Source organism: Prinia subflava, chromosome Z, assembly GCF_021018805.1.
Source record: "Prinia subflava isolate CZ2003 ecotype Zambia chromosome Z, Cam_Psub_1.2, whole genome shotgun sequence".
In the NCBI taxonomy this organism is placed as follows: Eukaryota; Metazoa; Chordata; class Aves; order Passeriformes; family Cisticolidae; genus Prinia; species Prinia subflava.
The window spans coordinates 96,592,440-96,618,376 of NC_086283.1; the positions used below are offsets into that span (position 1 = coordinate 96,592,440).

The 25,937-nt window shown below is 37.2% G+C and overlaps 2 protein-coding genes across 3 annotated transcripts in view; one reads left to right on the plus strand and one right to left on the minus strand.

Moving 5' to 3' along the window:
* The window catches only part of LHFPL2 (LHFPL tetraspan subfamily member 2), a 120,202-nt gene extending 114,327 nt beyond the window's left edge, over positions 1 to 5,875 (plus strand). For both annotated transcript variants that reach the window (XM_063422995.1, XM_063422994.1), the window contains one exon: positions 1,488 to 5,875. In XM_063422995.1, coding sequence (XP_063279065.1) covers positions 1,488 to 1,744 — 257 coding nt within the window. In that variant the 3' untranslated portion in view covers positions 1,745 to 5,875. The remainder of the gene's footprint in view (positions 1 to 1,487) is intronic.
* Positions 5,876 to 8,812: 2,937 nt separating this feature from the next.
* The window catches only part of SCAMP1 (secretory carrier membrane protein 1), a 43,496-nt gene continuing 26,371 nt past the window's right edge, over positions 8,813 to 25,937 (minus strand). Inside the window, exons 5-9 of the mRNA XM_063422686.1 lie at positions 23,103 to 23,231; positions 17,238 to 17,397; positions 15,513 to 15,614; positions 13,614 to 13,731; positions 8,813 to 12,049 (exon numbers count right to left, since the gene is read on the minus strand). Coding sequence (XP_063278756.1) covers positions 11,885 to 12,049; positions 13,614 to 13,731; positions 15,513 to 15,614; positions 17,238 to 17,397; positions 23,103 to 23,231 — 674 coding nt within the window. The 3' untranslated portion in view covers positions 8,813 to 11,884. The remainder of the gene's footprint in view (positions 12,050 to 13,613; positions 13,732 to 15,512; positions 15,615 to 17,237; positions 17,398 to 23,102; positions 23,232 to 25,937) is intronic.

The window sequence follows — 25,937 nt, forward strand, 5'->3', positions numbered from 1 at the left end:
TCTTTAAACTTGTTCTTTGTAATCTCTTGGTGACAGGAAAGAAAAAACCAGGCTGGTTTTAGTGAACAACTTCTAGCCTACTTCTAGAAAATGACAACACTTCTAGCAGCTGTTTTCATCAGTATACCAGGTTAAATAAAGGCCTTTAAAGTGCAGGAAAGGTTAATCAGAAATATTTTTGGGATTTGGAAGGCTATATTGATTTTCTGGATAAACTGGTTGTATTTAAACAAAACCTGTTTTTCACAATTTTCCTGTTCTTTTAAGTAAATTTTTAAGGTAAACAGAAAGCAAATTTTGATACTGTGACCTGTTCTTAGGTTTAGCTCCTTCCTACATTCCTTGTAAGAGGGAGGTATATGTTTAATTCATTGTTATTTCGTGCCCATAAGGAAACACTGTAGCAACTAGCATATTAGACATTTTGATTAAATCTCCTTTCTTTGTGCCAAGAGACGTGTGCAGGGACACTAATGTGACTTTCAATTTCTTTAATGAAGCCCTTCACTGCTTAGATGGTCTTCATAGAGAAACTAGGAATACAAGAGACAATCACATGGGCAAAACAACTAGTCTGAGCTTTTCACTTCCAGCCTCAGGCACACCAGAATGTTTGGGCTGTTTAGCAAGATGAGGAGTGGAGGCTTTTGGCCCTGCCATCAGTAGGAAAGTTCTTTCCTTCTGAAGTAATCAGTCGCCTGCTTGGAGGATCCCAGGGTTACGTATGCGCTGACTGTGGGTACTTGGATTTGTTTGTTTGAGGCTGACTCCAGAATCCCTCTGTTATGAGAGCAGCTTACTGAACTGGCAGTGTTATTTTTCTGCTATGTCCTAATGCGGCCAAAAAAGCAGAAACGTGAGGGTATGGTGGTAGTTGTTTGGTTTGGTTTTTTGTTGTGAGGTGTTTTTGGTTTTGGGGGGTTTGTTTGTTTTGTTGTTGTTGTTGTTTGGTTGTTTTGGGTTTTTTGTTTTGTTTTTATTATTTTTCCAGGCAATAAAATCAATGTAGGCAAAATGCAGAGGAAAAAAGGCAAACATGTTTATGGTGAATGGCTAAATAAAGCTGAATGAGAGCTAGCTAAATATAAAATCAAAGTGGATGCAAGTATTCCTACATTTTTGAGAAGTGCAAGCATAAGCAGTAGGTGGAGATGCTTGAGAATTTTGCATGCTCTGTATTTGTAGCAATAGTGTGTGAGAGCAAAGGATGCAGGAGGAGTACAAAGATTAAAATAAGGAACTAGGCCATTATCATAAAAAATAAGCCTTTCACAACATAAATCACAGGGTAGCTTCAAGTTTAGTTAAAAGACAGCATGGCAATACTAGGAACAATCAGTAAAGAAAGGTTGGATGGATGAGATGGCAGTTTTCTCCTAATCCTGGTAAATGATGAGTTTTAGTGACTGTAATAACCATTACTAGAAGTGCTGGATTTTGGTGCTAAACTGACTGTTTATTAAACTTCTTTCTGTTTTTATTTTTAGGGCTCTTCCTTATCTTAGGCTTGATACTTTACCCTGCAGGTTGGGGATGCCAGAAGGCGATAAGCTATTGTGGACCTTATGCTTCTGCTTACAAACTAGGAGACTGCTCCTTGGGCTGGGCTTTCTACACAGCAATTGGCGGCACTGTTCTGACGTTCATCTGTGCAGTCTTCTCGGCACAAGCTGAAATAGCCACATCCAGTGACAAAGTGCAAGAAGAAATAGAAGAAGGAAAAAACCTTATCTGCCTCCTTTAACTCCAGTAGGGGAAAATACCGGCATCTGGATCTTTATCTGCTTTCCACTGACTGGACGAGCAGATCCATTCACCTGTTTTTACCATTCGTGTGATTGAGCCCCATGCATTCCAGCCCTGAACTACTGAAAGGGTCTTTCTTCTTTGCTGGGCAATGAGGATCAGAGAAAGGATCCCAAGAAAGCAGAATGTACATACTTGGGGATATTTTTAGTTGCATTCTGTGATCAGGACACAGTGGAATATATTAATCCGACAGGGGATGTGAGTAATCACATGTAAATAGCAGAAATGTTGTTGACACAGACAAATTCTGATTGATCGGATTGCCTAACCCACCTTGGTCACTTTGAAGAATTTGGTTCTAAATAATAAAAGCCAGCACATTTTTTTTTTCTTTTCTTAAGCGAAAGAGAAGCCTATTTTAATGAGGCTTTGTTTCCAAGGGCTCCCCTCACTGGTGAATATCTCTTCACCATCACCTAGTTTGGTACCATTTTCATGGAGGTGCTTTTTGGTACTGAACTTCCTAGAAAGTACAGTGCCATCTTGGATATTAACTCTATGTTGGAGAGAGCAAAGCTGACGTTTACACCAGTCTCCAGGCGTTTAGAAAGTCCAGTCCCTGCCAGGTTTCTCTCTCCTGAAACTTAGAGCACAAAGTGTGTGCAACTTGTTACTTAGCAGGTAAATATTGTTTCCACTGACTAGACAGAGAAGCTCCTGTTAGACTGGCTCTCACCTGATTCAGATAAAACTGAAATATTTCTACAGCCTTTATTAAAACTTAAATCCCAAGCAGACAACAGCTCCCCACAGCACCAGCCTTACCTGGGCTGCAGCCTCTCCTACAACTGTACATTTCACATTGCACCTCGACAGTGTTACTTTTTTTCCTCTTCTCAGTGAAAAGTCATTCCCAGTATACAGATCAGTCTTGTCTGATGGCCCAGATGCATATGAGTCTTTAGGAAGTTTAGATTTTTCAGGAAGCCCTAACAAATTCTATGTGTCTGGGAAGATTTTTTTTTCCCTTTTTTTTTTTTTTTTTTTTTTTTTTTTTTTTTTTTTTTTTTGTGTGTGTGTGTGTGTGTAGTAGTAGTAACTAAATCAGCAGAAATTGAACAGACCTTGCCACAAATGCCATTTTTTTCCTCAAAGCCAGCTGGTTGTGTTATTTGTGGTGTTGCTTCACTTACTGGAACTACTTCTGATACCAAGCAAAGGAATGATGAAACTGTGCCATAAGAGCATTGGGGATAATTCATCCGAGAAGTAGTTCTAATTAAATCCTGGGTGAAGTTTAGATTCCTTTTCTTATTACTTGGTAATTTAACATCATCCAATGACAGTGTTGCTTCACTGTTACACAGAGCAGAGATTGTTTTTGCCCGGTCAGTCCCTTAAACTGTGCCAGTAGTTATTAAAAAATCGCTGTTACTGTCCAGGTGCTTTCAAGACACTGCTGAGTGCTTCACAACACAAGAGCTGCTCCGCAGTGCTGCCGGCGGGCCCGGGCAGCCTGGAGGAGAGGTGAACAGTCCCGAGTTGGGCTCCCCCTCCAGCACCTGCTGCCCACCAGACACGGAGCAGCTCCCAGCCTGTGCCTGTGGCACTGCAGCCTGCCTGCTGGACAGACACAGGCGACCTCTGAGACGCAGTGCAGCAAGGTCAACTTCTGCCTGTATTCAAAAAGGGATGGTTTTAACCTGGCCTCTTCTTGCATTCACCTGCTCCCGCACCCCACATCCACCATATTCTGCTTTAGAACAGGTAACTCACCGTTCGTTTAAATATTGAATTTAAATCCCCTTCAAAAGTTATGGTCTGGGACCAACTGCCTGCACAAATCAAGATTTTAATAAAGCAAAATTACCAGCACAAAGCGGTGCCTTAGGGTGAAAATCACAGCCCACAGCCCCTGTCTGCAGCAGTGTTTGTCTCGTTGGCTTTGCCCCATACACACCCCCACACCTGAAGGACTGCACGGGGCTTGTGCCCGGGGTCCAGCAAGGCTTCCTCCTCCAGGCATCCCTGCAGAGCCCCTGCCGGAGCTCTGCCCTGCCCTGGGGGCCCTGCAGCTGGGAAAGAGGGGGCAAGCAGCCGTGTGAGTACCAGCTGTAAGTGAGCTGCTGAGGAGATGGACAGTTCCAGCTTCTTTAGCTGGGTGGCAATCCAAAGTCCAGGTCACCACCGCCAACAAGTCTTGACACAGAATTAGGGTGAAAAATGCTGCTTTGGCTTAAGCATTTAATTAGTCAGAATCAGGTCAGTTCTTACAAAGGTCAAAAAGGCACACTCTGCTCTAGCTCAGAAGTAAACAATGAGCAACCTTCATTCACGTTACTAGCTGACCTCTGCTGTGATCCATGTGACACTTAAAAAAATTCAATATTACATTTTGTTTGGGTTTGGGTTTTTTAAGTACAAAGGAGAGACTTTCAGTGGCACATTTTGCTTTTGTTTGCATTAGTAACTACGAAGAACCAGCTTTTCTGCTTGTTGCTGATGTATTATCAGCTTGCTCTGCAAAAGCATAATTAACTAACTTGCAAAAATATCCATGTTCATCACACAGCACAGATAGAAGACAGGCTGGGAAGAAATATAGAGGAGAAATAATCAGAATTTCTTTTCTCAGGGTTCTGTTTTTCTAGCAAGTGATAAGGTGGTATATATTGCAACTTTTTTTTCCTGGATGAGGTTTTCAGGTGCAGGGTGCACTCATTAATTTTCACAGCTGTTTAAATTGCTCCTGAAATTCACCTCAGTAATGGCTTTCAAAGGCACTTTGGAAAAGAAAAAAAGAAAAATCAGCTTAAAGCTAATTTGATTTCATGAGGGGGCTACGGAGTGTAACTGCTTCTTAATGTACATGCACTGCATAGGAACTAGAGGAATTTGCTGTGGATTCTTTAAAACCTGTGTGCTAATTAGTTCAGTTTAACTTCGTTTTGTGGTATTGAAGATTTCTTCAAACATCTGTGGTTTCATCAGCTTCTTAAACTTATATTCAATAAAGTGCCATAGACCTTCTTTTTTTAATTGTAGCATATTTAAATATATATATATATATATATACACAGACTTGTGTGAGATGTGCAATACAAGGAATGGGTTTGGTGGGGTTTTTTTGGTTGTTTTATTCTTTTTTTTTTTTTTTTTAATTTTAGTTTTTGCTTTTGAACAAGTGATTTGAAAAGGGACTTCCCAGGTAAGAAGTGGCTGGAATTTGGTGGTGTGGATATAGAGTAATGCAATAAAATCACTGATGTTGAAGATTAATACAACACTAGTAACAGCAGCTTGAAGATTTAACACAAATATCTTCTACATAGATTTGATTTCTCAGAATACAGACACTTCCAGTGTGAAGCTGTGTCCACCTCTGGCCATTAACACTCTAAAAGCTAAAAAGGCTCAGCAAGGTTTCTTAGTGTGCTTTATTTCTAATGTGGCACTGCAAAAAACATTGCTACTGAGCTATTTCTGGGTTGTCTATATCACCTTTGTATCTATTTTACTCAATAAAGTTCTCTGGATTCTGATTTTTTTTTCAGCCAAATACTTTCCATTTTGCATTGTAACCCCCCACTGAAGTTTCCCACATCCTATTGTTAATTGGGAGGAGTTCAGGCCTTCCTTGAAAGCCATGGGCAGTGGTGCCTACACCTCAAGGAAAGGGCAGAGTCCAAAAAAAGCAGAACATGGCAGCAATGCATACACAGCTCCTTGGAATGGGAAGAGCGGCTGCAGCGATCCAGCTAGAGTAGGTTTTGAGCCATGGTTTATTTGTGGTACTGTTTTTCTGTTCTTGACTCACACCACTATGTACATTTGTTAGCATGAATGATGTACCTAATGTCTTCTTTTTAATCTAAATTTCAATTAAATGTGAGTTTTTGAACTTTTAACAGGAGTCTGACTACCTTAATACAAGCATATTGGACAAGTTGAGCCAAGCCAAGCTTCGATTTTAGCTTTAATAACATTTAAGATCCCAGTCCAATGATGTATTTCAGATTCCCATCTGACTTAAACACTTATTACTGCTTACTGATCAGAAGTATGTGAGCTGAAATTGTAACTATGTTATACAATACAGTTGCATTAAAGAGATTTTCTAATTCAATATAGCTCTGTCAAAACGTGTTTCATTTTGCAACTAAAGCACTGCATTTCCTTTCTCATGAACAAGGATAGTAACAGTTGTGAAACAAAGATTGCTTCATCATACACAGATTTTCTTAAATGGTGTTTGCCACAGTGTGCTTTAGCTTTCAGCTGTGATGTGACAAACAGTAGAGAAAGGTTACAAAGCCAGTCTGTAGCAGAACCAGGAACAAAGCTTTCAATAGTTTAAAGAAAAGTCAGCCTGTCACTTACTTGTCAGTTGCAATGGCCCACTTCTATTAAATTTATATTTAAATAATTAATTTAATTATTGTTTAATTACACTTCTAGCAGTTCCTAAACTTCAGAGAAGTAGCTCTTGGTTACAACTTGGAACATTTAGAAACCTGTAGTCCAGAAGTTAGGGGATAGATGCCACTGAATGTGCACCACTACCATAGTCAAACTATGAATTTCAAAGCAGGTATAGGTAGAGCACTTATTCTCCAGATATAAAACACTGGTTAAAGAAATTAGGAAGTGCTGATTTGAAAATTAAAAATATTACCTTCCTTTTTCAGTAAAGTTAATGGAGTTTGCAATAGCAGAGAGTTCAACTCTCCAACTGTGTGTGTTGTTACAGACTTCTGTATTCTTGTAACTTGTTCTCCAAGCTCCAGCTGGAGCAATCACAAAGTGGATGTCTTATCAGTGCTACTGTGACAGGAATATAAAGATGTTGTCTTGTCCTGCAATTCACTGAAAGCTTGTTTTCACACAAATGCCTTTTATTTGGAATATCTCCCTATCAGTGAAAATCTGAGAGTGTAGGGATCAATATCTGTAACTGGTTTAAAGTATCACTCAGATGTGGTGGGATCAGTAACTTGGTCTGACCAAGGTAAAGGAGAAAGAATGCCAAATTTAATCACATAGGTCTTAGGCTGGAGTCAATGATCTCAGGAGTAAGATGTAAGGTAAGGGAACATCTGCTTCTAGTTGTTCTCTTACCTTGGACAGAAAGGTCACCCCACTGCCCAATCCAGGATATGCATTTTTTCTTTTAAAACATCATTCACTTCTCTAAAAAGAACATCATGCATTCCTCTAAAAACTTACAGGCACAACAGAAACAACAGTTCTGCACTGAGAAACAGCAACCACAGTTTGGCATGTGTGCAGTGACTCCAGCTCAGATATACACAACTGTTCAATTAGGCCATAAACATGATAAAATCTACTAGCAGCGTTGTCAGCTGGAGCAGTGGCAGGGCAGCTGCTGCCACAGAGGCACCAGTGGTCAGAGACAGCTGCTCTGTGCAGGGCTCTGGGCTCCAGCCAGCGCTGCCTTCCCAGCTCCAGCCGAGCAGGCGCACAGCAGAAAAGCTGAGCGCAGAGCCACAAGTAACTGAGGCCAGCCCATCTTCCAGACCTGTACTAGGCCTGTTTTTACTAAAACAGCCTCAAACTGTAGCAATAAAAATCAGTCCCAAACATTTCCCATCTCTCCAGCTGGAAATTTCGCTTCCCAAATCATGGATATAAAGAAGTAAAACCTGATATTCTCAACCATCTAAAGAGAAGCTCCACCATATTGCAGTATTTTCCTTCTGTCTAATGTGTAATACACATCATGAGTATAATGAACAGGAACATGAAGAAGCACTAACTAAAAGCAGGACAGTATGCATATATATATTTTTATATATACAAATATATCTATCTTTTTCTATATTATGTATGTGTTATATATATATTTCCATATACATATACACACACACACATTACTTAGTCAACAGGAAGCTCCAAGTGTATTGATAGACAACAAGGCAAATGTATTGAAACAACAACTGTTCAATGTAATCACTTTCATCCAACAAAAAGCACATTTTAGTTGAGCTGTAGATACTTCCACTAAACTGCTGGGAAATTAACTTTTTTTTTCCCCAGAACAAAATGTATGGCAGCATAAGACACAATTATACATCCTTATCAATGCGCCTTTTTCCTTTTCCCCTCAGTATCGTGTGACACTATATCTACTTTAATCTTTGTATAAAGTTTCACTGGCCTTCGCTGCTGAGCTAGAGCTGCACTAATTTCTTTGTAAATCTTCCTGATTTTTCTAATTATGATAATAAAAGCTACTTGCAGACATAAAGTTACTTTGCAGAAAAGAAGTACAAACTAATTCACACATTTTAATGTAACTGAGTCAAACCTAATTATGTGACCTGCTGTGCCCTACTAAGGATTCATAACCAGAAGGTTCTAGGTGTGTGCCTTTTACTTGTCAGAAATATCCTTCCAGAACTATCACTGTTTTTAATTACAGTTCTCTTAACCCATGCTTTTCTCTCAGTGTGCGCATGCTTTTCCAACTCCACGCTTAGAACTTCTTGAGGAAAGTAACCTGGGCAAACCAGAGGATTTATCTCCCATGAAGAGCACAAAAATTGTGTAATAATTCTAAACACAAAACATGTCTGGATCATATGGCATTACCATGCTTACATTTACAAGAAAGTACAAACCCTTTTCCTTTATTCTGCTGACACTGCCATCCTAGATCTGTAAATTACAAAGAAAGATCAAGTGGATGAAGAATTTCAATACTGATTGATGCATGCATGTGAACGTGTCTTCAAAAACACGTCTGCCATCTCCCAAAATAATCCTGACTGTACCCCAGAGCACTGTTTGCTGTATCATTGCATGAATATGCATCAACCATTTACAAACTTACCTAAATCACTGTGTTCTGGATGTAGTCATTCAGCCCTTCAGAGGAAACCCAGTAGTAAGATGAGTACTAGAGAGCAGGTGCTGCAACTGACATTACATGAAAAAAATAAACAGACTGTGATAGTGACTAAAAATAAACAGAAAAAGCAGTGACGCAGAAATGCTGATTCACTGGCAGAAATTAGGAAAATAAATACAACCAAAGCAAAGCTTTTTTCAGCAACTTCATTTTACTTTCTATAATATTTTAAGAGTCACTTAAATACCTGCAAGAATTCCATTCAGACATGACAGAGCATGTTTAATTTCAACCCTTCTGAATTCACAGCACAAGAAGGTAAGCTGCAAGTATTTTATGAATTTTCTTCATAACAGTTAAGTAGACTAATTCTCTTTAACCAGATTTATTGATAGTGGACATTTTGCTTCACCATTTCAGCAGAAATACAGCATTTATATACAGAATTATAAAAAGCAAGTCAGACTTTCACATAGATCATCTTCCCTGCACATCACCCTGACTGTTAGAAGAAAAATCCCCATTATTGGTCAAAACTATACAGAGCGAACACCTAGGAAAAAAGTATTTTTTTTAATTCTATGACACTGTGTTAATACAATAAATATACAAAACTTCTGAACTACTCAGACATGCAACAGAGGGACAGAAGAAGTGCATTTGTACAGAACCATGACATTTACCAGGATGGCAGAACATTGTTAGTAATTTACAAAATATACAAACATCCTCAGATAAATAAAAACAACTCCTAAATTACAGATCAATGACGACTGACATTCCAGTGTTTAAACTTCATACCTTGTACTCTGTTACAATACTACAAAAAGACAACTTAAGTGGGCGCCATACTCTGATTAATAAGAGATCGTAAAATCTAATTTTGGTTAGGTACAAAATATTTTAGCAAATCTCAACCTTCTGTTGTCAAAGTTAACCAAACTTTCCTCTCCCTTCTGGGCTGCAAAGTGTCATCTGGGCTGTGAGATTTCTGCTTTAAAGAATTCATATGTGACACAACCCTGAATTTCACTCAGAAGGCTTAAGTCTGTACATTCAACCCATGATATTAACAAATCAACAATTCTTATACAAAGAACATTACATGTTGTTTTCTCAAAAAACCTTCAAACATTTGAGAAAAAAATCTACCTGTCATATTCAGGTTTTATTCCTAATGTGTTTGGGGTTTTTTTCCCGTAATCTATGTTATTATGCAATCTTCAAATTCAGTTAAATTGTAAGAATGATGTCCCTAGGATTTCCATCCAAGAGATATGAAATGAATTCCCTAAATTTGGATTTAAAACTAATCCATAGCAGAGTTCCTAGATACAACCCTCAAGTTAAGTTTAAAATATGAAAAGAACAATCTTGCTATATAGCTTCTAGAATGATGATCCCCAATCTCAGCAGAGAACAGCGACTTTCATCTGGAAAGCTTTAAAAACATTCCACACAAATTAAGGTTCAATATTAGCATGTCCACTATTATTTTAACAGCCTTGTTAGATAGAGTATTTAAGCAAGTATATCCATTAATGTGAACTTCAGCATAGGTGAAACTGATTTTTTTTTAAATTCAAGTCCGGTTTAAAGAAATTAGTAAATGAAAGGAGACTAATAGAAGAATTCATGCTAACAGTGTATTACTGCTTACAGTATTAAGCTAGGGGAGTATTTTTTAAAATGAGCTTCTGTTATTACAAATACAGTGTACTAAAACAAACTCTATGAAAGTCAGTTCACTTTCAGAACATGGAGAGGCCTCAGAACTTTAGGCTGTGTTATTAAAGATGATTGACCTTAAGAGCAGAATTAATTTCAGCCATGGTATGTACTTAACACAGGCTGTGGGATGTCATCTTTCCATTTTCTGGAAGAGTTTGAAAAATTGCCTTAGGTATTGTAAGTCTCATGAGGCAATCCAAGAATATAAATTTCAAAGGAGAGAAAACTATATAAACTATACTGAAGTGCTTGATGATATTGTACTCTAGAATATTGTTATGGTATGTACCATTATGGATTGCTAGTTTCACAGAACCAATCTAACCTCTTAGGCCTCCAATTCAATGACTTAAAATTTAACTTCATTAGAGATAAACATTTCTCCCTTTGCTGAATCAAAATAGTTTAAAAGCTTTTTTCCTATAGCTTAAATCACATCACAGAAATGGCTGAGTTAATATTAAAATTAATTCAAGTATCATTAAATGCCATTGCTTAAAGAGCCTGGTTTTAGACAACATTCCTGTTAGAAAATTAAATACTGTATATATATAGTGTTTTGGACAGGCAGTAAACAGTGACTGACTGTCCAGGCTAGAGATTTAGTACCACTGTTAAACATAAATCTATACTTGAAAAAAAACCCAAACAAAAAACTAATCAAAAAAATCCCAAATAAAACAAAAATACCACTGCACATAAAAGAGGGACAGGGCATATGTGAATACTGAAGTTAAAAATAGCAAATATATAATCATTTAGCTAAATCACCAGTTAACTTCCTTAAACTGAACTATTCTATTACAGAGAATGTTTATGCCCCATAGTAATTTCTCACAGGTAGAGAATACTCCATGGAAATAAATACAAACAAATGCTATTAAGTGGTGCAGGTAAATTCTGGACCAAAACACTACTTAAACAAGATCAGGTAACTCAACAGTATTCATGCAAACTTACAGGTTTATATCAAAAGACTTACCTAAAAAAAAAACCAAAACCAAACAAGAGAAGAATTTATACTCTCTGCTTACTTGTATTTGATCCCCAGCAGCTGTTGAAATTGAAAAAGCAGTAGTCAAACCTAACTACATCTCTCAGTCTACCCCACTTCTTATGGTAGAAATAGGGAAATCAGTTCTTGTAAAGAAAAATAATTAATCCAAAGTGCTTTCCTGACCTTTAAAAAAATATTGGAGTGAATTGCTAAAAAACCTTCCAGATTCTTAATACATTGATTTGATCATTTTACACCACAGTTCATTCTCAGGCCAATTGCTGAAATTATTTATCCCCCATAAAATACGGAAAGCTTTACATTGCAGAATTCAACACGTTAAAGAAGTGAAGAAATGGTTTTCCTCTTACAATAAACGAATTTGTACTAAAATAAACCAAACATTTCCCAGTTAACCCATGCACAGCTGCAGCAGAGACAAACATGCTGTGTGAATTCTGGCCGAGGCTGTATTTAGGGAATACAGTGAGTGAGTGTAGGACCAGGAGAGCTGAGGAGCACGGCGGGGCCGTGCCTCACATGCGGTTGCCCTTGAAGGCGTTCTGCGCCGCGCTGGTGGCCGCGGTGGAGGCGGCGTTGGCCGCCGCCGTCTGCACGGTTTTGTTGGACATCACCCCCGTGGCAAACTCCTGCTGCGCCTTCTCGAAGCTGGCGCCAGTCGTGCGGTACAGCCCGTGCACCTGCGGAGGGAAAAGCACTCAGCAAACGGGGCCGCGCCTCCCGTTTCTTAGCACGCCAACAGCGAAGTCTCAAACGCAAAGCTCAGCCCTGAGGTGTGAAATGGGATTTGTTTGTGTGTTTGAGAGTATACAGAGAAGAGAACATGGACTTTTTTCCTACAAACTTTTGAGTTTTTCACTGCCCTGCTGCACAAACAATTTGTGGGGGATACCTGTAATGATCTGCAAGTTCAGAGGGGTCTCATTGTGTTTACTAAAATGTGTGATGTATATTTGTGAATTTTTCTCTACAATAATATTTAGAGACGTTTAGTTAGTCTGACTGGTTACAAGAGTAAGATATACTCTGACTGAGTATTAAAAATTCCAAAATATCCTAATTACACAGGTACACAATTGCAAAACTGGTGTGATGACCAACAGTTCTGCATAATAACCAGACGAAAAAACAACGACTTATAAACACTCTTAATAATATGGAATATAACAAAATAAAAACCAACAAAAAAAGGCAAAAAATCCTGATTAACTTCCAATTACCTGAGTATTAAAATTCAAATGCTATTTGTGACTCAGTTAAGTCACAAAGAAGTTGTCAAATAATATTACAAAGACATTTTCATTCCAGTGCAGCAGGAAAATTCATGTAATATTTTCTCTGTTATAAGTAAGACTATTTCTCATCCACAAAGATATACCAAGTCATATATGAATATGCAGATTTTTAGAAAGAATCCAGATGCCTACAGTAAGAAAAGTGTAAAACCGTACTCCACCATACATTTTTCTTGCTTGTTTCCTTTCATCTATAGAGTATTTCTACAAAAGACAAGAAAGGGCATCTCCAGGCACACACTTTAAATTTATAGTTTACTGTGAGCACATCAAAAGAGTTTGTGTATGCATAAGATCTTTAAATCTAAGTATGACTCAGGCTGAATTACTAGAATTCACCCAGCACATCATCATCAGAATTCTCGGTTACATTTATCTCAATGACTTACTAGTGCATCCATATCTATACTTAGATCTTCTGAGTGGAAATTCACTGAAAGTAACCATAGAAAAAGAGTTTATTTCTTTGAGCTTTCATGCTCTTGCATCATTAGCTGGCAATAAAATATTAAAAGATAGAGACAGAGAAATAAAAATCCTCTTCGAGGTCCTGAGCATGTCTCTCTTCTATTGATTTTAATGGGAATTACTTTGGTAAGAGCTGAAACTTAGCAATCAGTTGAGTCACACTTCTCTGTGCCTGATGGACAACCTGGCATGTGCAGCTACAATCACAATGTCCAGGCATTCACCTACTCCTTTGTGGTCGGGTTATCTCAGTGCCATCCTTCCCTGTTTGCAGAAAATACCTGCATTGTACAAGCAGCAGTTTGTAACTCCACCCATGTAACATGATAAGCAAAACTCTACAGTTGTTATATAGGTAAGGCTCACCTTGAAGAATATCATTTAATCCCCACTACTTTGTGAAAGAGTACCTCTCTCAAGACAGAAAGCAAAATCCGAATCAAACACAGGAAACAAAAAAGGGGAATAATGTGTAACTTACCTTTTTAAACATAACTAGTGAGATAACAGCAGATGCTGTGAAAAGTGCAGCTATGATTATCATCATAATGCCAACAGGAATACTCTTATTAAGTCCAGTAAGAGATGAAATCCACCCACTGAAGGAAGAGAAAGAACAAATTTTACTTGTACAGCACATGAACCTTTAAATCAAAGATACCCTCACTGCAGAAAAGTTTATAACCTCCTGGTTCTGAACTATTTTGAGTATTTTTGAAGAAAAACTATGGGAATCTTACATAAGCATATTTTGGTTCTATGATATGTTTCTAAAAGCTTAACTTCCATTTTTTCACAGAAAATACAATGAAACTACATGAACAGTTTTTGCATTATTATCCTTGAGCAAAATTGTAGAGAGAGAACTGCTTCTCAATTTCTTGAGGTTTTTTTGTTATACTGTCATTTCAGATTGATTCAAGACTACCTGAATTCGTAGATGAGAAAATATCCCTAAAAAGATAGTTTCTAACTTCTATAAATAAAGAACAGGAAAATACCACATATACACAGCTTCTGTGTAAAGACTCATTTAATTGTATACAGACTGTGATGCTTTATCAATTGAGGTTAATATAATTTTTTTTAAGTAGAGAACATCAGATGAACTAATAGAAAATGCTATATAAGTATCTACTTCAAGCATTTCCCCATTCTTCAAAACTGAAACACCAACAGACATCAAAAGAGTTTCAGATCTGACAACTAAAAAAGCAGGTTGCCTTAAGAACAAAACCCTATGCATTAAGATGGGAAAGATTTTTCCACATTATTTTTAAAAAGGGCAAAAAATTATGTAAATCCAAACCCTAAAACTTTCCCCTACCTGCTTCACATTGCTTTGATATCCACTATGCCCCACTGTAATCTACCACAAAATCCCAAAATCCAAAGTCTAATTAGGATTTTCTGATGATCTGGCTACTTTCAATACTCCTTCCCCAAGTATGCTTTAAAAGCACACTTCCCAGTCTTAGACAAAAAAGCAATAGAAGATTCCAGAGCAAAAATAATAAACAAGGATCTTTCCAAATATAACAATTCTAAAGCAATACTGTTCTGTCTGCCTTGCATATTTTTGAGGTTTGCAGCAAAAAGCAATGATAGAGGGAAGTGTCATTACCCAACTACAGCACTGCCACCCATGATTCTTCATGTTACCAGCTGGCTACTACAACCTTGCTTTTAGTTAATTCCTTTATTTCAAGACAGTGACTGAGTCCCCATAGTTTCCCTTTGCAAAATCTCAATATTAGACCTCAAAGACTCAAACAAAAGACAATATACAAATGTCATGTAAAAGCTTATATATCTGCAAATATTTAAAAGAAAGATCAACTTATTACAGAATATGGATGTGACTCAGACAAATGAACTTTTCAAATAATATCAAAGACATACTACCGTATTCACCCAAATGCCTTAACTCATTCTACAAATTTTAGCCATAAATTTCTCAATAAGCAGGAAGTATATTAATATTATTAGAAATACCTAACAATAAAAAAAAATGCAAACAATGTATTATTGATGTCTAAATATTTGCTTTTCTTTACCTTAAATACAGAATGAGTAATAACTCCTTACACAACCAAAACAGAGCAGGTAGTGTGTGAAAGAGTAAGTTTAAAGTGGCTTAAATTGAAGGATAAAATTTTGACCAGCCTAGTAATGAAGTACCTCACATTCTTTGAATGCATTCCATCCACTTCTCCTAGTTAGGAGCCCTTCAAAAATGCTTTCTTTTCAGAGTTAAATGTAACATTTCAGTGAACACAAGATTATTCCTTTGAAAACACAGACTCTATTGCAGTTGTTACTTCAAATATGAGTGTTTGTCTTACAGACAGTACAACACTATGGCAAACAGAATACTCACCAGTTTCCCCATCTTTGAAATCCTGCAGCTTGAAGTACATGTACAGCAAACTGACAGATATATACAAAGAAGAACACAAAGAACCTGAATGAACTGTCACTCCTGAAAGAGGTGGGGGGAAAACGATTAAAGCAGCCAGAAAATTCACGACTTTTATTCATATTCTGTATTACCAATATAACTTTTTTCTGCATTAACTAGAGGAAAAGTACTTTCATTTATCAAGTGACCTGAATTATCAGCAATTGTCATTTCTTGGAGTATTTATTTACAAGAGCTGCTCTTCCTTCTTTTATTACAGGAATGTTGCCACCTGCATCTCTAAGAAAGGTGAGACTAATTCTGTTCAGCCCAGAGCAGGGCCTCTTCAACTAACCATTTAAGTTTGTATAAAGAATTCTGCTCCACTTTCAGAGTGAAGTTCACAGTGATGGCAAGATGGGAATATTTAACTTGTGAAAGTTATGGAATAATTTCATATGGAATTACTGAAACACAGGGAACACCAAAATACTGAAGCAGCTGTTATTTTAAAGTAAAATGTACAAAATATATTTGCTGTTTAAATTACCAAAGACTGAAAAAAAATCCCAAAAACAAACCAGCCAAATATAAATGTACAGGCAAAATTTCAACGAAGTCTCAACTTACTACTGTCAAAAGTATTGATTATATGGTATGCTTGCTACTAGAGTTCTTAAGAAAGTACAAATAATTTAGCTAAGTTACAGATTTTGCCCTTAACACCTCTTCCTGCAGAGGGGAGTTTATCATTTCTGTACAATCAGTTGAGTTCAATAACTGTTTCATTTTGAGCAACTGACTGAAAGTAGAATATGCAAGTAGTAGTTCCTCAACCAACCAATTTTCTCTGAGAAAAGCTACAGATTTTCTAGACAAGATAAGCATGTTAAACAATATGATTCCTCAAAGATTTGGGGTATAGCAATACCTCCTTGGTTAGCACAAAGAAACACTTCCTATACTCTAAGTGTTACATTTAATTGCACCTTCTGGTCATCAATCTTTTGATGGAAGAATAGGGGTGTTTTAATGGAGAATATCCTGAATCACTTCAATGTAAAAAAAAAAAAAACAACAAAATTCTAGGAGTACAGGACTTGAAATCTGTACATGCTGATCTTCACTAAGACAAAGTTCAATTTTGCATACAAATATACCATTATTCTTAATCACACACCTCATGCTTCTGAAGTTTGCAAAGATTACTAAAACTAGGAAAAATACTAGTTTGTTTAATATATACCTACTCTATTAATTCTTAAGAATCTCAGGCTATTTCAATTACAGATACTGCAGGTGTCTATCACTTAAAAGTACAAGATTTTAAGGTTAGCTATTTACAAAGTTCATTTGGGAAGCAAAAAATTTGAGACACTATTTGAGACACTATCTAAGCTACTACTCTAATTCTTGATGTGAAGAGACAGAGATTTAATGAAAATGTTCTTTGCAACTGTTACCAGCCCTTATTAACTTTAACCAAGTATTTCTGTCAATATTTTGTCTGTGGTAAAAACTGTAAGTATTTTAAAGGATATTCCATAATATTAACTACTGGCACCTGTATTTCAAATTCAACAACAAATTAATGCTGAATATACTCTTTGTTCCTAATGAAAGCACTTAAAGGATTATCATCATGATAATCAAGCAAATTCTGGAATGTTAATGCATTTTGACAAGTCAAGCTGAAGTTGTTACCTGAAAGCTCCATAAAGTGGTCTGTACCAGCAGACAAAAGAACAAGGGGTGAAAAGCAAGAACCAGAGAATACTCAATCCAAAATCAACCCCTCGTGAAGCATCAACGTAAAACCAGGCCAAACATCCAAAGATATTAAGGAACAGTGTCACTGTATGGACTGTGGAAGCAAAAGCAAAATAGTCTTAATTAAGTAATGTTTAAACAATAGATTGTTACAACTGCTAAAGTTATATCCGAACTTGTAAACATTTTAAACATTTACACAAAACAGCATTTTAAACAAAACATCAGCATGCTGACAATGCCAATACCATCTCAGAGCCTTCTGTAATAAATTGATTTTTATAGTTTTTTAAATTTCAGGTAAACCCTGTGTTCACAAGTGAGAGCACTCTACATGAAAATTCAAGTACCACCAGCTACCTGGCAATGGAAAATGTCCTGTTATAAAACTAAAACACTTTCAAACATTAAATTAACAAAAAAAAGGTTTCTACAGCTGCAAGAATTGATTTTTTTTCATACAGTAGTAACTGAATACAAATATTTATGAGACTATTGAATATTTTTTGAGAGTAAGCTTAAAAATAACATAAACTGCATCACAAAATAAGCACCACACACATTCAAATTTGAAAAAAAGAATTTCCCAAATAATCTTTCAACATAAAGCTCTTTGTCTTCCACATAATAAAACAAAAAAACCCACTTACTAAGAATGTTCCTCAGTAAAACATGGTCTACAAGAAGCTATTCTAGATGCTTTAATATGTTTTGTATATTCAAGTATTTCTTAGAACACTGGTCTTTCTTAGAGCATCTGCCTTTTTGGTGGTCTGTGGTTAGCTCAATACTATAATTTTCTCACTGGCAGACCTTGCTACACATTAACTATTCAATTTCTACTAAAGAAAATGCATTTGAATTATGACTTCACATTTTATTTCAATTAAGTTTACTTCTTAGAACAGAATAAGGCAATATTAAGAAACATTACAACTACTACATTCATGCTATCTGGCACAGAAGTTAGTTCTGCTAGACTTCAAAGATGAACATGAATTTTTCTCTTTGTTCTGCAATAACCAGTGATTCAGGAGGGATTTTGCTGCCTCAGAGAACAATTTCTTTCCTTATGGATCAGGATAAAGTAGGGTATTTATAACTGCACAAACTGCTCCTGACTGCAATGATTTGTATTTTATTTAAGTTCAGAGGAACATTATAGTCATTCTACTGGATGGTAAGGTTAAGAGAACAGGCAAGATACTAAAGATTCTGAAAAAGAGAATCCTGAAACTCTTTGTTGCTGTCTTATAACTTGAGCTCTAAATCAACACAGTGGGAAAGAACTCTTAAAAGCAAGATGCACAGATCATTGCATGGAAGACTGATGGAACTGAAAACATTTCCTCAGATAAATACATCATATTTTCCAGCAAGAGTCACCAGAATCAAAACGCTTTGTTCTTTTAAATAAAATTCAACTATTGCACCTACGTATCTTAGCACTGCCGGAATGGGGTAGGCAAAACAACTTATTTCAGAATTTGTGTAATTTTGCCTCATAAAGCAAAAGAAACTATATAAATCCCAGTTCCTGCCTTTCTTTGATAAGTACAAAAAAAAAAGGTATCCTCACTTTTTCACCTCAATACTGGACCACATGGAGACCCCTATGTTACTAGAAACATTTGAATTTGGTGGAGCTTGAACTTTCCAAAATTTTTTTTGTAACTGCAATTATGGTAACAAGTTTTAGAAAGTGCAGGAAAGGGTGAAGCATCACACCACTACTGATACTAAAACCAGTAACACAGAGTCTGCTTCACTACTGTAACAGAGAGTCTCAGCTGTACAGAACAAGCGTTAGCAAACTACAGAGGAAGACAACAGACTTGACTGACAATTCTCACTTCACTGTGCTTGCCTTTCACTCCGCCTGCTTGCTGCAAGGTACAGAGAATCATTTACCCTTTGAGCCACCACCTTCACTAAGGGATCTAGGCAAGCTTAGCTCTTATATGAATAGATGTGTTTGTAGATTCAGGGTAACAGTTTTAAGTACCTTCCACCTACTTGCCTAAGCAAATTAAACCATAATACAACATACTAAAAAACAATGACCATCTGGGGGCTGAAATCACCTAGGGCTTTGGCAGAAGTCTGCAATATGCAATTTCTATATGACAATCTCACAGCTATAACAATAGAGAAGTGTGTGATTGAAGAAAGCCTTCTCATAGTTTGTGTGTGGAAGCAGCTGAAGTTGAAAAAAAAGGCATTAATGCCAGAAGAAGAGTCAACAATGGCAAATCACATTAGTTTAATAAATATTGATACTTTACTTCTTTTTCTGGGTATAAACTTTCCTGAACAGAAGAATTCTCCTTAGATCTACTCCTTGACTTAATTAACTACACTTCATCATCCATAAATGTCTGAAAGTGAGTTGTAGATAAAGACCACAAGTTGCACTTAAGATATGTGGCACGTACATTATTGAGATGATTTTGATATTCCACTTGAGACAGTATGAAAACCCATTTTTGTACTAAATTTAATTTCAGTAATGTTTCATTGATTATATTCTCAGGAAACCTAAGTCCACATTAGGACACAATCCTGTCACCCAGGATTGGACCTGCCTAAAGCAAATGGGATGAGTATAGAATGGAGAGTTTTGAAGCTAGAAGGCAACTCACAATGGGGGACTGGGCTAGTGAAGTTCGATCACACATAACCTTGGAGCACCAAGTAGCTTCAGATGTTGTTAAGGCTTTTGCTCCTAGTCTATTCTGCTTGCTTGGGAGAGTTGTGCTAACATGCCTTACAAAAAAGAGAATGATCTTCCATAGGGAAAAAACAGATTCTAAACCAGACTTAGATAACAACATAAGCATTAAACAGTCTTGGATCAGCACATAAACATGTGCTATCTAAAATGTGGAAGTACTTTTTAAAAAATCTCCTGATGCTACACACTAAAAACACACACAATAACATGGAGTGCACCAAGACTGAATCTGTATGACAGCAACCAGTCAAATCTCGAGGAAACATCACCCACAAAGAAAGGCTGAGTGAACTGTGCTGAGTAAAAGGAGATGACTAATGGGGGTAAAAGCGTTTTCCATAACAACAGCAGATAGAACAGGAAAGATCAAACACAGGAGGGGAGAATTAAATTAATATACCAAGAAACACCTTCTAATTCTAAGAGACCCATTAAAACAAGCTTGGAGGGAGTTTATGGAGTGTCTATTGTTAGAGGTTCTCATGGACAGGCAGAACAAACAGCTACACAGACTGATGTGTGTGCATGTGTGTATATATACATACACACACACACAGACATATATACACTATCAGAGAGTAAGATGAAACTCTCCTAAAGAGAAAAAGAAGAAAAGTTGGCACTTCAGGGTATTATTTCTCTACCAGAATCTCTTCAGTTTACAGCTTCAAAAAAGAAGTATTATTTGAAAATCAGTGGTGTTTATTTGGCATGTGCTATCACCCTGTGGGGATAGCAGCTGGAAAACATGCTTTTGAGCCTGTTTTTGACTTTTGGCAAAAGTCAAGAGACATTGTACTTGACAGTACGATGTCTCTTGACTTGACATCGGACGAAATAATAGAACAAAAAGATAAAAAAACAGTGCTCAGTGCTAATGAGCTAAGAAAAGTGTCATTTTCATGTGCAAGCCCTTAAAGGGCCAATGGCCACAAAGCCAAGACAGAATAGAAAAGCTCCAATGGCAACAGTGAAAAGTCATTGCTAATTGATTGTTGTAGTTCACATAAACATGTGAGCACTCAATCTGTTTAAAAAAAAAAAGTGTCTCCCCTGAAGAAAAAAATGTGCAAAGGTAAAACCACATCAAAGAATTAGAAAACTCTAACTTCTGATACAAAAGGAGAAAAGAGGGATGAGTTAATACACTAGGGTTAATACAGAGTTTTTTCTCCGGAAAGGAAGAGCATATGAATGTTAAGAAGTTTTCTCAGAGATACAGAATGATAATATAAGATTACTATAAGATACTAACTATACTATACTATAATCTTATACTATACTATAAGATTAATATAAGATACTAACTGTGGAAATACAGAAAACTAAACTAGAAAGTTTGTTCCCAGGGCTACTACAAAGGAAAAGAACGTACTTCATAAAGTGCTGAGAATGTAGTATTAGATTTATCCAACTATGATTATGTTCACAGAACCCCTAGACCTTAAAAGACACAGGAAGTTCTGGAAGAGGAAATAAAATGTAAAGTAGCCAGCAGAAGCAGGTCTACTATGGGAATAAGTACCTCCCCAGAGGAAAAACAGTCAATGAGAAATTAGCCAAAACACATAGATGCAATCCTAGGAAAGAAAAGTCCCAAGGATTGATTCAACAGCCAACCCTAAGGGATGGGGTTCTATACCAAACTTTTTTATCTTTTTTTAGCTGTGAAATAGATTTTTGCCTTTCTTTTCCTTTATTATGCCGCGATTCTGCCTTCCTGAGTAATATATAAGTCAGAGAGGACTACCACCAAAGAACAAAGAGTGCAAGGAGACTTGGTTGAAACCTCAGTCTACCTAGAAGATTAGCTGCCATGTCAGTATAAAAGCACAGCTTCTATATATTTTGAAATAATATTGCTTCTTCCTTTACTTGTTGCCATAAGAAGGAAAATTAACAACAATATTAATATTCTAATTCTAACTGCCTAACTTCACCTCATGTTTTAAACATATGCACTTTCAGAACTCAGTCCTGCAAATGGCCAGAATTGGTAACCACTCTAAAATTCTGAAGTACATCACCTTAGATTTCATATACATCTAAATTATCTGTTAACTTTATGAGAATGACCAGTCACATGCTCTATAGTTGCTTATCTGAAGACGAATGACCTAGCAGTGAATATAGAAAGCTGTAGATTATGATGAAGTGGAATTATTTGATTCAATGCTGTCTGCTCATTTCATGTGTTTCAATTACGTGGTTCAATCACAGCACTAAATTACCATAGTAATGTGTAAAATTATGAAGGTTTCCTAACTACATCTTAAGCTACGAGAAAAAGTACAGAAAACACCTGAAATCCACATTTTCTTAGAAGAAAAGGTTAAAAACATATTAAAGGCATCAAACTATCTAAATCTTGCAATTACTTCAGAGTCAGAGTATTTATTAGGCTTTTATCAATCACAGTAGACAAGGCAGAAGAAACAAGTGGGGCATCTGCATATTTGTTTATTCCAGCATTTCTTCAGTCAAAACACAGCCCCCATTGAGTGCAAAATTAATCCTACAAAGACCGTGCAGAGCATTATTTGCCTACAAAGGATAGTTTTAAGTGGACTGATTTTTCAGCTAATTGACTCTATTTCTTAAAATAGGGTAAAACGATATTAAGCCTTTGCTATAGATTAAAACCATATTAAACTATATTAATATGTATATTAAAGCAAATGGATATTCTACATCTTGAACTTAAAAGTCTATTAACATTAATTGTGAGATTTATTCCGTAACATATAAGCTGATTTTAAAAACAGTAAAATTATTTCTAAGTTAATAAATGGTCAAAGTGCATTTTACAATTGGAGAAATTTAAACCAGACAATTGCAATAAATTAGAACCAAACTGCCCCAAGATAATCCCTTTTTTTCTGTGGAAGTTTTTATGACATAATTCAATACTTTTAAAACTGAAGCTAGCATAAAATTTTGCTTCAACATTTGGCTTCTGGATTTAAACTAATTCTTCATTACAGATGTTCCAAAAGCCCAAGTAGCAGGTATGTATTACCAAGTTTGAATAGGCAGTTCATTTTCCTTAAAAAGAAAATACTTACACATCCACAAATAGTACATAATCTTTACTGTCTTCTGGAATTCTACAGGAATGTCTACTGAAAAATCCTGGTAAAAACAAGGACCTACAGGAAAGTTCTCAGGAAGAGGTGGCCAGTTATTTTTTCTACCTGCAAAACAGAAAAGAAAGAAAAGAAAAAAAGCCTTTATATTGTAGTTTCAGTCTCTGTACACTTGAAAGAGATATACATTTGAATTTTTCTGAACTGTTTAATGCATGAGTTTCTCAACTGGATGGATAACTTGGGCTACCAAACCCCAAGAGTTTTAAGAGCAATCCTCAACATAAACTTCAGCAATTAAATGCAATTAAGTGTAGCCAGATCAAGCAAAGTACAGTATTTTATCTATGCAGAAGACTGAGCAGGCATCTGGTATTTACTAAAATGTAAGAGAATTTTTCACAAAATAGATATGGACAGAAAAACAATTTCTGAGAATTCCTTGACTTTTAAATGAATATTTCTCTAAAGTCCCATCATACTAACATAGTCTGTTGAACACAAAGATACAGGACAGAAAAGCATTCCTCATTTTCAGAATCCTGATATTTTTAGTGTCAAAGTATCTCTAGTCTCCAATATGGTTTCCTGTCAAAACTCACCTAAAAGGCAGAAAGTCTCAAGAAAGACAATTACTGAAATGGTCTGTAAGTACCTTCTTCTGACAAGAATATGTCCTACAGCGTCACTGTATTTTGATACAGTTGTGTGACAGAGTGAGGACACCCCAAAGGATACAGGATCAGACACTTGGATTTCCTGTGTGCTTATCTGATCACCGACTGGAGTATAATCCTGCTGAACACAAGTCATACCAAGCACAGACTCCGAGATCCAACTGAGACATTCATTTGCCACAGCATTTCAAACTCTGGATGCAAGAGATGTATTAATCACCAAGTGACCAAATGATTTAGTTGAAATAAGAAGCAGTACACTTCTCTTAGCTCGAATGGAATGCTGCACAGAACCTGAGCAGAGAAGGCCAAAAGCATCAAGCTGAGGTGATGTACCAGTTTGAAGATCTTTCACTGTAGTAAATTAAGGCAACATATGATAACAGTGTCCTAGATGTACAGCCAGCAACTTAAGGCAAATGAATGCAAATAGCTGGAGAACTGCAAAAGGCCCTGTTCTCCAATCAAGACCACTCTACAGTCTTTTCAAAGGAGTCCAAATTAGTGTGCATGTCCCTGGGATCCAGAAATGTGATACATGGAATAGTTCAGAGTTGTGCCAGAGCAGGTTCACAACGCACACCAAGAACCATTTCTTTAACAAGAAAATGGTCAAACACTAGAATGGGTTTCCTAGAGGAGTGGTCAATGTCCTCAGCCTGTGGGTGTTTCAGGGCATATGAACAATGCTCTTAATAACATGCTTTAGCTTACTGGTACTGAAGTGGGCGGGCAGTTGGACTATATTGGCTACATTGTTGGTCAGGAGGGCAGCAGCAGCAACCAAAGTAAGTTTGGGGGTGAGCATTAGATCAAGCTGTTCAGAGGTTTCTTGAGCTTAGGGAGCAGCAGCCCAAAGCCCTGTCAGGACCCAGAAGTTCTCACTAACCAGCCAGGTGTGGAGTGAGCATTACCAGGAGCAGTGTGGGAGATTTAATTGGCTTTAGGGAGCACCAGTGACCAGGACGTGGTGCATCAGAAATATGTGGTGTGGCAGTTTATGCAGGTGCTGCAATCCGCAGGCAGGTCCACACCTCAGGTAAGTGCTAAGTGCTCTAGGTCTCTGCCATAATGCTGGGCAGAGAGTCAAAACAAGCGTGTCCACTGAGACAGCCTCAGAGAAGTCTGACACGTGCACTGAGGGAACTAGTAAGGAAAGAGACATGAGTATAGGTGGTAGCTTGCAATGGATGCACAGATAATTCTCCTGGAGAAAAGGTTTGTACCTGCATGAAACGTGCATAGTCTGATGAACTGCTGCAGAAGGTGGACAAATTGCAACAGGCTGTGCAGTGTTAGGACAATTGAAAGGGAGACAGAGAAATGGCTTCAAAAACATCTACAATGGATATCACTGAGTGTGAGACACCTTGGATCCTGGTGACCCATAAATACTAATAAATAGAGCTCAAGTCCAACATCTACCCTTCAACTTTCACACCAAAACAGACACGAAACTTTAAAGGGTTTAGATGTCCATTAGCGAGTCCAACAAGGAGCATCTGGACCAGCAGCACACAGTCACTACTGTAAGAAGAAATGCTGAGTAATTGCGGTGGGTGACTCTCTTAGGGTCACAGAGACCCTAAGAGAGTCAGCCTGATTGAGAGCCACAAAGAGGTAAGGCTGCCTACCAGGGACTAAGATCCATGATGATGCTAAGAGGGTATCTCAACTTGTCAAGAGCATGGACCACTACCTGCTATTACTTTCTCATGTGGATACAAATGATACCCAAGCCAAAAAATAGGCAGGATCAAGAGCTGGCAAGACAAGTGACAAACACTGGTGCCCAAGTCATCTTCTCATCTATCTTCCCGGTCACAGAAACAGGGACAGCCAGGAGCAGCCACGCCATGCAGATCAATGTCTGGCTTCCTGGCAGCCATCAGGGTTTTGGCTTTCATAACAATGGGTTGAGCTTAAATGATTGTAGCCTGTTAGGGAGGAATGGGATCCTTATGTTTAAAATGGGGCAAGAGAATCTTTGGCAGCATGCTGGCCAATTTTGGTGAGATGGACTTTAGACTACAGGATTCAGGGGCTGGGGTCCAAAGTGGCTATGATCATTCTATTGCTTCCTTCTAGGGAGGAGACCATGTCAGCCAGTGCAGATGCTCCTTGACTGCTTCTCAAG